The sequence below is a fragment of the Artemia franciscana genome, chromosome 14, assembly GCF_032884065.1.
Source record: "Artemia franciscana chromosome 14, ASM3288406v1, whole genome shotgun sequence".
NCBI lineage: Eukaryota > Metazoa > Arthropoda > Branchiopoda > Anostraca > Artemiidae > Artemia > Artemia franciscana.
In genome coordinates, this window is record NC_088876.1 from 15,840,213 (window position 1) to 15,854,263 (window position 14,051).

Below are 14,051 nucleotides of genomic sequence, written 5' to 3' on the forward strand. Positions count from 1 at the left end.
TAATTAAACCTAATTTGTTTAGAAGATAGTCTGATAGTCACATGGCAGTAGTAATATATACATATAAATATATATATATATATATATATATATATACTAGCTGTTGGGGTGGCGCTTCGCGCCACCCCAACACCTAGTTGGTGGGGGCGCTTCGCGCCCCCCCCCAAGCCCCCCCCGCGCGCGTAAGTCGTTACGCGCCATAATAGTTACGCGCCATTGTAGTTGTGTCCCTATGTCCCACCTGTGAATATAGATAGATATATATATATATATATATATATATATATATATATATATATATATATATATATATATATATATATATATATATATATATATATATATATATATATATATGGTTTTAACTACGTAAAACTTGCGAATATACAACATTCTTTGCTGTCCCATTGTCTTTGCATATAAATAGATTGTCAGGTTTACCGACTCTTGAACATGCAACATATAATGGTCCATGGGAAAACAATCTGTATTCAGATCTATACCTCATGATTCTAATGATTGCCCTTGAGCTTTGTTGATGGTGATTGCTAATCGACCATTCCCTGTCCCGGTGTCCCGGTCGTCATTTACATCCCCCTGTTTCCCCCGGTGTCCCCGTTGTAGTTGTGTCCCTGTGTCCCGGTCGTCATTTATATTCCCTGTGTCCCGGTCGTCATTTGTATCCCGGTGTCCCGGTCTGTATATACATTCGTTTTTTAGTTTTGTTTTTCTCCTTTATTTTTTTCCTTTTTTTTTCTTTTTTAGCTTATTTAGATTTTTAGATTTTTTAGTTTTTTTATTAGTTTTTAGTTTTTTTTTCTTTTTAGTTTTTTTGTCCCGGTCGTCATTTATATCCCCCTGTTTCCCCCGGTGTCCCCGTTGTAGTTGTGTCCCTGTGTCCCGGTCGTCATTTATATTCCCTGTGTCCCGGTCGTCATTTGTATCCCGGTGTACGGGTCTGTATATACATTCGTTTTTTAGTTTTGTTTTTCTCCTTTATTTTTTTCCTTTTTTTTTCTTTTTTAGTTTATTTAGATTTTTAGATTTTTTAGTTTTTTTATTAGTTTTTAGTTTTTTTTTCTTTTTAGTTTTTTTGTAGTTTTTAACTTCTTTTTAGTTTTGTTAATTTTTTTTTTTACTTATGTCCTGGTCGTCATTTATACTCCCTGTGTCCCGGTGCTTTGTTGATTGCTAATCGAACATTCCTTTTGTCCTGGTCGCTTTCTCTTTGAGTGTCGTCATTTATTTTTTTCTTTTTTAGTTCTTTTAGTTTTTACCTTTTTTATTTTTTTTTTAGTTTTTTAGATGAAAATTTTTTTTAGTTTTTTCCTTTTTTTCTTTTTAGTTCTTTATTGGTTTTTACCTTTATGTTAGCTTATTTTTCAGTTTTTTCCTTTTTTTTTTAGTTTTTTTTTTATTTTTTATTTTTTTTAGTTTTTTACCTTTTTTTAGTTTTTTTAGTTTTTTTAGTTTTTTTAGTTTTTTAGCTTTTTTACTTTTTTTATTAGTTTTTAGTTTTTTTGTAGTTTTTGCCTTTTTTTAGTTTTTTCAGTTTTTTTTTTAGTTTTTTATTGGTTTTTACCTTTATTTTAGCTTATTTTTCAGTTTTTTCCTTTTTTTTAGTTTTTTTTAGTTTTTAGTTTTTTTAGTTTTTTACCTTTTTTTAGTTTTTTTAGTTTTTTTAGTTTTTTAGCTTTTTTATTTTTTTTATTAGTTTTTAGTTTTTTTTGTAGTTTTTGCCTTTTTTTAGTTTTTTTTTAGTTTTTTAGCTTTTTTATTAGTTTTTAGTTTTTTTTGTAGTTTTTGCCTTTTTTTAGTTTTTTTAGTTTTTTAGCTTTTTTATTTTTTTATTAGTTTTTAGTTTTTTTTGTAGTTTTTGCCTTTTTTTAGTTTTTTCAGTTTTGACGTCACCTGATCCAGTTTTTTCAGGTGACGTCACCTGATCCACGATCCACAGATCCACAGACAACTTATTTTTATATATATAGATAGTTTTTTTTTTTACTTATGTCCTGGTCGTCATTTATACTCCCTGTGTCCCGGTGCTTTGTTGATTGCTAATCGAACATTCCTTTTGTCCTGGTCGCTTTCTCTTTGAGTTTCGTCATTTATTTTTTTCTTTTTTAGTTCTTTTAGTTTTTACCTTTTTTAGTTTTTTTTAGTTTTTTAGATGAAAATTTTTTTTAGTTTTTTCCTTTTTTTCTTTTTAGTTTTTTATTGGTTTTTACCTTTATTTTAGCTTATTTTTCAGTTTTTTCCTTTTTTTTAGTTTTTTTTTATTTTTTATTTTTTTTTAGTTTTTTACCTTTTTTTAGTTTTTTTAGTTTTTTTAGTTTTTTAGCTTTTTTACTTTTTTTATTAGTTTTTAGTTTTTTTTTGTAGTTTTTGCCTTTTTTTAGTTTTTTCAGTTTTTTTTTTAGTTTTTTATTGGTTTTTACCTTTATTTTAGTTATTTTTCAGTTTTTTCCTTTTTTTTTTTAGTTTTTAGTTTTTTTCGTTTTTTACCTTTTTTTTTAGTTTTTTTAGTTTTTTAGCTTTTTTATTTTTTTTATTAGTTTTTAGTTTTTTTGTAGTTTTTGCCTTTTTTTAGTTTTTTAGCTTTTTTATTAGTTTTTAGTTTTTTTTGTAGTTTTTGCCTTTTTTTAGTTTTTTATTTTTTTTATTAGTTTTTAGTTTTTTTTGTAGTTTTTGCCTTTTTTAGTTCTTTCAGTTTTGACGTCACCTGATCCAGTTTTTTCAGGTGACGTCACCTGATCCATCCACAGACAGACAGACAACTTATTTTTATATATATAGATATATATATATATATATATATATATATATATATATACTAGCTGTTGGGGGTTCGCTTCGCGCCACCCCAACACCTAGTCGGTGGGGGCGCTTCGCGCCCCCCCCCCAAGCCCCTCCGCGCGCGTAAGTAGTTACGTGCCATATTAGTTACGCGCCATTGTAGTTGTTTCCCTGTGTCCCACCTGTGAATAGAGATATATATATATGTATATATATATATATATATATATATATATATATATATATATATATATATATATATATATATATATATATATATATATATATATATATATAGATATATATAGATATATATATATGTTTTTAACTACGTAAAACTTGCGAATATACAACATTCTTCGCTGTCCCATTATCTGTGAATATAAATAGATTGTCAGGTTTACTGACTCTTGAACATGCAACATATAATTGTCCATGGGAAAAACAATCCGTATTCATATCTATACATCATTATTCTAATGATTGCCCTTGAGCTTTGTTGATGGTGATTGCTAATCGAACATTCCTTGTGTCCCCGTCGTCATTTATATATCCCCCTGTGCCCCCCGGCGTCCCCGCTGTAGTTGTGTCCCTGTGTTCCGGTCGTCATTTATATGTCCCGGTCGTGATTTGTGTCCCGGTGTTCCAGTCTGTAATTTGTCTTTGAGTGTCCCGGTCGTCATTTATATTCCCTATGTCCCGGTGTCCCGGTTGTCATTTGTGTCCCGGTGTCCCGGTCTGTAATTTCATCATTTGACAAACATGACGTCAGTCGACAAACAACTTCATGATGACATACAGCTCAATCCTTATAATGACGTCAGTCGGCACACAAACATGACGTCAGTCGACAGACAGACACACAAACAAACAACTTATTTTTATATATATATATATACTAGCTGTTGGGGTGGCGCTTCGCGCCACCCCAACAACTAGTTGGTGGGGGGCTTCGCGCCCCCCAAGCCCCCCCCGCGCGCGTAAGTCGTTACGCGCCATATTAGTTACGCGCCATTGTAGTTGTGTCCCTGTGTCCCACCTGTGAATAGAGATAGATATAAATATATGTTTTTAACTACGTAAAACATGCGAATATACAACATTCTTCGCTGTCCCATTGTCTGTGCATATAAATAGATTGTCAGGTTTACTGACTCTTGAACATGCAACATATAATTGTCCATGGGAAAAACAATTCGTATTCAGATCTATACCTCATTATTCTAATGATGTGTCCCCGTGTCCCGGTCGTCATTTGTGTCCCAGTGTCCCAGTTTGTAATTTCTCTTTGAGTGTCCCGGTCGTCATTTATATTCCCTGTGTCCCGGTCGTCATTTGTGTCCCGGTGTCCCGGTCTGTAATTTCTATTCGAACAATCCCTGTGTCCCGGTCGTCATTTAAATATCCCGCCTGTGCCCCCGGCGTCCCCGTTGTAGTTGTGTCCCTGTGTCCCGGTCGTCATTTATATTCCCTCTGTCTCGGTCGTCATTTGTGTCCCGGTCTGTAATTTCTCTTTGAGTGTTTTTTCTTTTTAGTTTTTTACCTTTTTTCTTTTTTCAGTTTTCTTTTTCTTCTTTATTTTTCAGCGTCACTATGAAGTACATATCGACGAACCCTAATTTATGACGTTCGTCATAAATTACGACAACTAATTTCATGACGTCAGCCGACACAGAAACATGACGTCACCTGATCCACAGACAGACAGACAACTTATTTTTATATATATATATATATATATATATATATATATATATATATATATATATATATATATATATATATATATATATATATATTTGTTGGGAAATAAAATAGGAGTAGGAGTTACCACAAATCTCAAGACTTCTCCAGCCTTTATTTTTTAATGATTTATATTTAACAAAGACAGAAGTTTGACTGATAGGTGTAGTTACGCGTCAAACGACATTATTTGGCAATGCTGTTGGATGGGAAATCATTTTGCTATCACATATAAATCGTAAAACTTGGGTAAATCCCTTCATTCTTTTTCTTACTTGAATCTGTATAACTAACGAAGCAGTACAGAAGTCAAGGGATTCAACCTGTCGTTGTCGTAAAATGAAGGAATGTTTCGAATCTGTTATTTTAAATTAAAATTCAAATAAGAAATCAAGTCGTAATATGACACCAAGTGATGTAAAAAATCCTTAGCATTACAAGTTGGGAAGATTTTGAAACAAAAAGAAAAGTATCAGTAGCAAAACAAACTTCTTTGCGCTATTAATCAACCAATTAGCTGTTCCAAACATTGAATCTAGGAAAAATGCAAGTATTGCCCTTGGCAATAAACTGTAGCTAAAATTTAGTTGTTCCTTCCACTTAGCTTCCGATTTGCTCTATTTTTAACTATTTTTTTTATAGTTGAATTTTTACTATTTTAATAAAAAAAACCTTTTTTTTTTTTAGTGATGACTCCTTTTTTTTCAAATATGCAATTTCAGGTAGAATTATATTCGCTCAGTTTAGAAAAAGGCATATAACTATTGCGACGTCTTATGAATGGGATCAGATATACTCTGACCAAGCAAACAAGTAAGATGGTACTCTTATTAAGTGGTGACACAGCACTTAAAAACTTTCAGATGGAATCTAAGTTTTCTTTGCACAATGATTAAATTTGTGCTATGCGAGTCAAAGGGACGATGCGAGAAAAAGGACAATGTTAAAGTTAAAGACTTAGAGCCTTTTGTTTGCGTACTGGTTATTTGAAGAGCTCAGAAAATGTCCGCGGAAGCTACTTTGATTCTGCCTTTTGTTTTAATGCTGTGTGGCGACCATTTCACGAACAGGATGTCTTTGTTTGGGGTGTTAAGATATGTTCTTAGCCTTTTCATATACCTTTATTGGGGGGGGGGGGGGGGTAGAGAAAGCCCCTTTGTGTTGTTATGTATGTAACTTTGTTTAGCCCATTGTTATCACGTCTTACCAGAAAATTACCATACACATCGTTGGAAGTAGGCTCTAGTAGTTTTTTGGTGTCAGTTTCTTACGAGTCAGACTTTGTGAGTAATTTTGAGTTATAAACAATCGCTGGGGTTAAATATTTTGTCACGGAACTCCAGAAAACGACATATCCGCAGCAACTTTGAATTTACCATTGCTGCTACTACAAAGTCATTGCCCCTCTAAATCGCCTCGAATCAATGCATTGATGAACAGGTGTCTATTCCACTATCTTTCAAGCTTCTGCTTTTGATTACTTTCTTGGCTTCTTTTACTTGAATGCCTAGTTTGCAATTTACAAGTTTCCTTATTCATTTCATGGATTGTAGAAATACTTCTTGCTTACTTTTACTTACTTTTTTTTAACCACGTACTTACATGAAAAATTAATTTGAACTTTACTCTCCCGCAAAGTTTTGAAAGGTAGATTAATGCTGATTTAGTGTAACTTGAAAAAAAATGAGAAAGATCCATTTTTATTCAAATCCAAGGTCATTTTATCACTATGTAGTCAGGACCGCCACTGAAAACTTTTCAAGTTTTCGGGACTAAGAGCCAGTTGCTGACTATATTTACTTTTCTCCAGGAGTTGGAGCTTAGAGTGATATAGTGATAACGCTATGCTTTTTTTTCGTCATTATCAAAGCTTATCATATTCAAAAGTTGTTGTTGTTTTTTTGTTGTTTTTTTTTTTTGGGGGGGGGGGGGCTTATGGCGAAATTCAGAAACAAGTCTCGATTCATAATACTGTATCTAATACACCATAGCCCAAAAACCACCTAAGGCAAACACAGTAGTGCAAAACTTTTACAGTTTATTGACTATTTTTGATTTAATTGTTGACATTCCTTGTTTGACAAAATTGTTTGACAATTGTTTGACAAAACCATAAAATAAAAACCACTTAAGGCAAACACAGCTGTGCAAAACTTTTAAATTTCATTGACTATTTTTGATTTAATTGTTGACATTCCTTGTTTGACAAAATTGTTTGACAATTGTTTGACAAAACCATAAAATAAAAACCACTTAAGGCAAACACAGCTGTGCAAAACTTTTAAATTTCATTGACTATTTTTGATTTAATTGTTGACATTCCTTGTTTGACAAAATTGTTTGACAAAACCATAAAATAAAAACCACTTAAGGCAAACACAGCTGTGCAAAACTTTTAAAGTTCATTGACTATTTTTGATTTAATTGTTGACATTCCTTGTTTGACAATTGTTTGACAAAACCATAAAATAAAAACCACTTAAGGCAAACACAGCTGTGCAAAACTTTTAAAGTTCATTGACTATTTTTGATTTAATTGTTGACATTCCTTAGAAAGAAAAACTTACTGGGATAGGCATTTTCAATTCATAGTCAGCAGAGTTTCCATGCAAGGCAATCCACTGCGATATCACAAAGTGGTAGAAAAAGTCATGTTTCGTTATATATAATGAATGTAGAATAATGTCAGTATCCAAAAACAACAATCGTTTTTCTCTAAAATATGTAAGCTGGAAAGGTCATCGTGTTATACTGAAACTGTTCGGGAAGAGGAAGGTTTGTTTTGAATGAGATTTATGCTAGTAGCTTAGCGTGTTTTGTCGTCTCTTCGTTTGCTTTTATTTTGAACGCCATCTATTTCATATTGTTTGCAGTTCCTTTTTATGCTTGTTGTTTCTTTTATTTCCTATGTTGAACGTGACTTTTTTGTATTGTTCGGTTCTTTGTGTTTTACTTATGACTCAATTGTGAACTTGGCTAAATATTTTGAAATTATCGTTTTCAATTATCCTTTATCTTAACCAACCAGAAAAGCTTGTACTTATTTATCGTTAACTTCCTAAAATTGTAAAGGCTGGTGACAGAGAGGCACTGATTCATAGGCTTTGGCACCCTCATGTTTTTTCAAATGAAATTCCAAATAATGGGAGGGTAGGAGGGTTGATGTTCACCACATTGATATTTTCATATATGCCAAGTTTATTAATGGTAACTTCCATCGTGATATAATAACGATGAACACCACCCTGCCTTTCCATCATACAGACAATAAAAGGTAAAACAACGGAGAATTAATCTATGACTGGAAATGTTTTACTTTGAATGAATATTCTGGCTGTATATCCAAGGGTCGTCCTCGGCAAAGAACAATTTTATTGTAGGTCCTATCTATTTCCATTTGTGCTTTGCTGAGGGCTTCCCTTGGATATAGATCCGAAATATCCATTTAAAGTAAAAAAAATTCATTGTCTTAGACTCGTTTAATATTAGATTGATAGATAGATAGATAATTTTATTGCCCATTTTAAAAACGGTACAAGACCACAAATGGAGTAAATAAATAAACAGGAATGAACAAAATCTTGGGTACTATATAAATACACACATATACTTAAGGATAAATCACAATTTTAAGGCTACTGGACTTAACTGACTTTAAAAGTTCCGTTTGACGGTTAATGAGAGCCGTAATGGGGCTGGCAACGCCAAACTGACGCGACACCGACGTATTCTTTGTCCAGGATAGTAAATTAAGCAGAAATTTGCAAATTTATAATAATCTGAACGCAGCTGTCTTTTTATCACTATCGAAAAATATTCCAAAATGGAGACACAGCTGAAAACTGGGGTATAACCAAAGCTTTGTACAGCCAGTCTTAAATCTGCTGGTTGGTATATATATATTTCATTATTTTTATTATTATTATTATTTTATTATTATTGTTATTTTTTTGTGTGTAGGGCACAGGTAAAAACCATACTTGATCCAATGGCATTCCTAAATAAAAAATCAGTTTTACAAAACAACATCATCACCAAACTTGACAACACGGTCCCTTGAATTCGCTCCTCTTCTGCAAAACGCAATAAATTCACTTCTGTTAGTTTTAAATGTAAGGCCGACCTGTTTATACGCTGCTCTAAGTAAATCGAAAATTTCTTCAACTCGAGAAAGCCAACGGCTCATGTTTAAAATATCATCCGTATAATTCAACAGTGAGAGATCTATTCCGCTGAAAATAAAACTCATTGTTACTGAATTCTGGCTCTCACAGACGCTATTATTATACAATAGCGGTGACGAAACAGCTCCCTGTTGGATCCCCATCTTGACTGGTACTGAGTTACGCAGGAGAATTTGTCCACTTCTAAAAGACACTGTAAATCGGACAGAAAGTTTTGTACATATTGCGATAAGGTGAATAACCAACCGGTCCACACCACGTTTATGTGCTGCAAGTAATAGCCGAACGTGTATTCAGGAGTAAAATGCCCCGTTGATGTTATGACCTGCCAGTAAAATGCACTCATTTAACCCATCAGCTTCTAATAGCATATTAGCTAAATTATAGTGGACGTGCACGCGACCGATACCTCTTTTAAAGCCGAATTGGCTATCAGGAGCACGACATTACTTGAAATATCATCAATAACGAGTATTTTCATTAGTTTACACAGAACAGGAAATAGTTATAGGACGGTAAGACCCGCAATCTGCCGGGTTTCCCCCCTATTTTAACATAGGAGCAACAATGCCGGTACAAACAATATCAGATATAGGACCATTATTAAAAATAATCTGAAACAAAAGCTCGATATTACACAAAACATAAATAGATTTCCATGCCACTTCGGGACTCCGTACCGATTCTAACTTTCCAACTAGACTCAGTAGCTGTCTCTGCACACTTTAAAGCATGAGAAATTTCTGTGCAATATATCTTCTGACGCATTTGTTTTTCTTTCTTCATTCTATTTTACCTTTTGTTGTTTGTATTCCATCATGATTGGATTCATCGCTTTTTTAGTGAGTGATTTGTAGATCTTTGCTGCAAGTGAGATTATGCCCATTCAGACAAGATAATATAAAAGCTATTCTTTCGGCCCCAATGACAATCGTTTGTTTAGAGAAACTACCTAAAAATTTCAATTTGCCGTAGAAAGAATCACTTGTCAGTCGGTTTCTTGCTACTGCAACAGCCCTTTCCAGCTATGTTACTAGTTATCACTAATTTGTGCTATTTATTAATCCTTTACAGGGTTGAAAGAAGTGGAAGGAGAGTGCAAAGAGTTGGACATCAGTTTTCATCTTTTTCTTGGTCAAGCTAAAGATAGAGTGCCAGAATTCGTCCAAAAATTCAACATCGGGGGTGTAGTTACTGACTTTTGTCCACTTCGGGTGCCATCACAATGGGTTGAAGATGTAAAAAAATCTCTTCCACCGAGTGTCCCGTTTTGTCAGGTATTTTTTTTCTTTTGATGTTGTTGAGTAAACAACTTTGCTACGGAAGTTTGGAAAGGGTTAGGGGTCTTTGACCTTCTGTTTTTACCGGAGATATATGTTTTTTAAGAATTATAATCTTGTAATGATTTATCTATCTCCCCTATTAAGAACTATTTATGAAGTATCTACACTTCTGTAAATGCACGCAATATGTAAGGTCAATAGAAATATTTTTGGAAGTAAAGTAATTAATTTTCATGAAAGTCTCCTATACGCTCATTAGTTTAATAATCGATAATGTGCAGAGTTAAAACAGGGAGTTGAGGTTCTATACTATCTGTCGTTAGTGTGCGGTAAATAATCGCTTCTTGGACCATACTGTTTTTTAATATTTAATCAAATTTATATAGCAAGGCCAAGAAAAGGAATGGGAGAAAGATTCACATACTTTTGGCACTATAGCTTTTAGTATCCGCTATAATGACACAATTTTCACCTCCAGATCTTTTAACAAATTAAACAAAATATATAGCGACTGCTGGACTTCTGGACAAGAACGAACAAGATGAAAACTCTGTAAATGCTTGTAACCAACAAATTTTGCCGCATGGGTATTCCTGACTATTGCAATCCCTAAAGGGTGATTTCTTTGGCCTGAGTGAAAAACAAAATGAATAGTAAAATTTTTCTTATCAGAATTCACCCTGAAACTTCTCAAGAATAAGGAATGATAATTTTGGTAAATCATATCCTTAAATTATCCGTTTTTCGCCGTGAAACCTATCATTAAGATCTAAATTATAGAAAAAAACTTAATTTTGCTTTCAGTATTCACATCATTCCATATTCGGTAAATGTATTTGTATATTGAACAGTTCCTTTTCAACTCTTGCCTGGATCTTATTATTCTTTGTCTGAAACGTCTCTGCCCTTGTTTAAAATATAGTCATATCATCTGTCAATGCCATCTTTAGCCCTAGTATGAAGTGGATGCATTAATGCCCAGACTACGGTCTCGTCTGGGAAGTAAGTATTTATCCTATGTGAGTTTGAACCTCTAACCCTACTTTCATTTTTACATCTGTATGTGACCTAGTCACTACTTCGATGATATATATATATATATAACAGAAGAGTAAAAGGCTGCATCCTAACTATTTTGGGTTGGTCTAGGCGTCACTCTAGGAAAATTTCGCCCTGCGAAAATCCCCCCCCCCCGCTATTTTCCCCAAATGTATCTGATCAAACTTTTGATATAGCCATTTTGTTCAAAATAGCCCAAAGGTCAAACAATCATGCCTCCGGATTTAACAACCCCCCTTCGATCCCCTGAGGCAAGGGTTATAAGCTATGTAAGCTGCTCATTGTTAAGATATAAGAGCTTTATCTAAGGGTGGTTGTTTTAATTTTGGAGGGGAAGGGGGCAGATGCCTCAAAGGGTGCATTTTAAAGCAAAAACATCCTAACTTTCATTGATCCTTCAGATAAATGTATAATTAGTTTTAAGGAAGATGTGAAGGATGGAGTTAGTTAATTTTTAATCCCTCTTGATTTCTGGGAATGTTTCCGGTCTATGCTGTTATTATGAAAGTCAATAGTAATATGAAACCGCGAAATTAGCAGAATTTATTCCGTAAAGGAGGGGAGCTACCCCTTCCTCATCCCCAATCTTACCCCCGTGGTCTTAGAAACTTCAGAGGATGCTCACTCGATCCAACATTAAGAGTTCAAGTCCTTTTTTATCAGTCAAAAGGATTGAAGAACAACCAGTCCCTGTTATAAAACTATTTTTGATATTTGGTCCTTTTATCATTCCTTAGAGGTACTTACCCAGTTTGAGGTACATATTATTGTACTTTCTCTGTGGCTGCTCAATTATGCGTTTGGTGGGATTATTCATTGGGGGGATTTCCCAAGGGGAAAACGCCTACTCCCTTCGTGAGTGTGCCTCCATTTTGCATTTCGTTTTACGTCATCCCCTCTAGTACGTATGTAATTGACCTAGAATGTAGTCCTTAATTACTATATAGAATTTAATGTTTATTATGTGTGATGCATGGCAGAAAATACATTTGCGTGCCATATTTGGTATGCTTGTCAACTATTCCCAACCTCTGCTTTGTTATATGTTGGAAATATTTTCGGTCCCAAAAGAAAAACAAAATATGCATCGATCGGAAATCTGACGCTTATGTGGCACAAATGCCATCGATGCTCATTCTACTATTATCACCCATTCTTCATACAGAGAAAAGTTACGATAGGCAATAATTTTTAATTAGCTGTCGTTCATTGTAATAGTTTGGATTATCTCTGTCCTATGGTCAGTTCGGATTTGTTGCCCTCCATTTTCTACTAATGTTTCTTTGATTGTTATTTCTAATTAAATATTGAAATTAAGTTGGTGATTACTATCTTTCTGCAAAATTGGGGGGGGGCCTCAATTTTCATATTGCATCTTAGAAAATTGACCGATATAGTTCGAGTGTTTACGAAATCTCTGCTGCCAATCTGTGAGTATAAAGTTCTGGCAATGATCCTGCCCCCTTTCCTTTACTTCGGGAGTTTTTTTAGTATTGGTTTTTTCCCAATAAATTTGTTTCTGTAGGCCTACAGAAAGATATTGTCATCAACTGCTTGTTATTGGTCATGATGAACAGGAAATGGTGTTAAGAAAAGTCATGGATTAAGGGGTAACCCAAGAGATTTGAAGTTTAAAAAAGGAACTACAGGTGAATTTCTTCATTTGACAATAATTGGAGACTGTTATTTTGTTCGTAACTTCATTCTACGTCTATTTTTTACTTTGAAACGCTGTTACATGTCATTATTTTTTGTTTAGGATCCATCTTGAATTTATAAACTAGTACTTTTTTTGCAGCCTGTTGGCAAAACATTTTTGGCAATTCAACTAATATGGTCCGTGCATCTGATAAATCTGTTTTCACCAATTAGGATGATGGATAATGATTTGGCTTTGAATTACGAATTTAGTATAAAGAAAAATTGAAACACTTGTCTTATAGGTCGATGCCCACAATATTGTTCCATGCTGGTTTGCATCAGACAAACAGGAATATGGCGCGAGAACCATTCGGAAGAAAATTCACGACAAGATTGGCGAATTCTTAACAGAATTTCCTCCTCTGGTCAAACATCCTCATCTTGCAGATGATAAGACTGAGGTACTTTACAACCCTCTGTACCAGTTATCTTCAGAAGTTTGAAAGTATCATAAATCTATAAATATACGATCTGAGCTAATTAAAAGACTAGCGGCCTTTTTCTTTTAGATGTATAAACAATTTATTTTGAATTAAATTGCCAGGACTCATACAGTTTATCTTATGATAGTAGCATTACTGAGAAGTACCTTTTCTGATAGTTGTAATTCTAACCTTTAAACATGGCAGGAGAAGTTGGAAAATCAAATATTCTGAAAGAAAAAAACGTTATATCTGTTGATAGTAAATTTAGTTATTCTTGGGTATATCTCAGGTCTATATCTGGTGTATATCTTTTTATTTGAATACTTGAAAAAGCTAATATAACGTGAAGATGCTGCCAAAACTTAAGAAACCAATTTTGTTAAAACCCCCTCGAAAACAGGGCAATTACTTTGTAAATTTCAGGCAGCTCGTAAAAATCTTGGCTTTTTTGTGTCCCTATTCCGTATATTTACTGATTATATTTACTGGTTCAATGTTTTTATTGCTTTAGCTCAGTATTTTCAATTTATTTTTTAATGCCTGAGACATTTTGGCTCAATCCTACAAAGTAAAAGAAAATGTATTAAGAATAAAAGATGTCAAGTAAAACTAATCAGTCATGGCTAGTTTTCAAAGAAAAATAATAAAGAATCCACAGCAGAAGGATAGTCTATGAAAATTTCGTCCACTTAGTGAACAAGGCTGGTTCAGTCTAAAATAGGGAGAAAAACATAAATTTAAATAACGGGAGATTTAAACAATACGAACCTAAAAGGATAAAAATAGCAGAAGATGCAGAGAGAAAAATTAAAAAGAAAATTCAAGTTTTATATATTAGTAGGCTATGCCCGTAAACTACA

The 14,051-nt window shown here is 33.6% G+C and overlaps 1 protein-coding gene across 3 annotated transcripts in view; it reads left to right on the top strand.

The window, feature by feature from the left end:
- LOC136035381 (deoxyribodipyrimidine photo-lyase-like) overlaps nucleotides 1–14,051 on the top strand; it is a 48,650-nt gene that overhangs the window by 18,677 nt on the left and 15,922 nt on the right. For 2 of the 3 annotated variants that reach the window (XM_065717149.1, XM_065717150.1), the window contains 2 exons: nucleotides 9,798–10,000; nucleotides 13,009–13,167. In XM_065717149.1, coding sequence (XP_065573221.1) covers nucleotides 9,798–10,000; nucleotides 13,009–13,167 — 362 coding nt within the window. Of the gene's footprint in view, nucleotides 1–5,261; nucleotides 5,353–9,797; nucleotides 10,001–13,008; nucleotides 13,168–14,051 lie in introns of all 3 variants that reach the window. The other variant, XM_065717151.1, reaches the window with a different exon arrangement.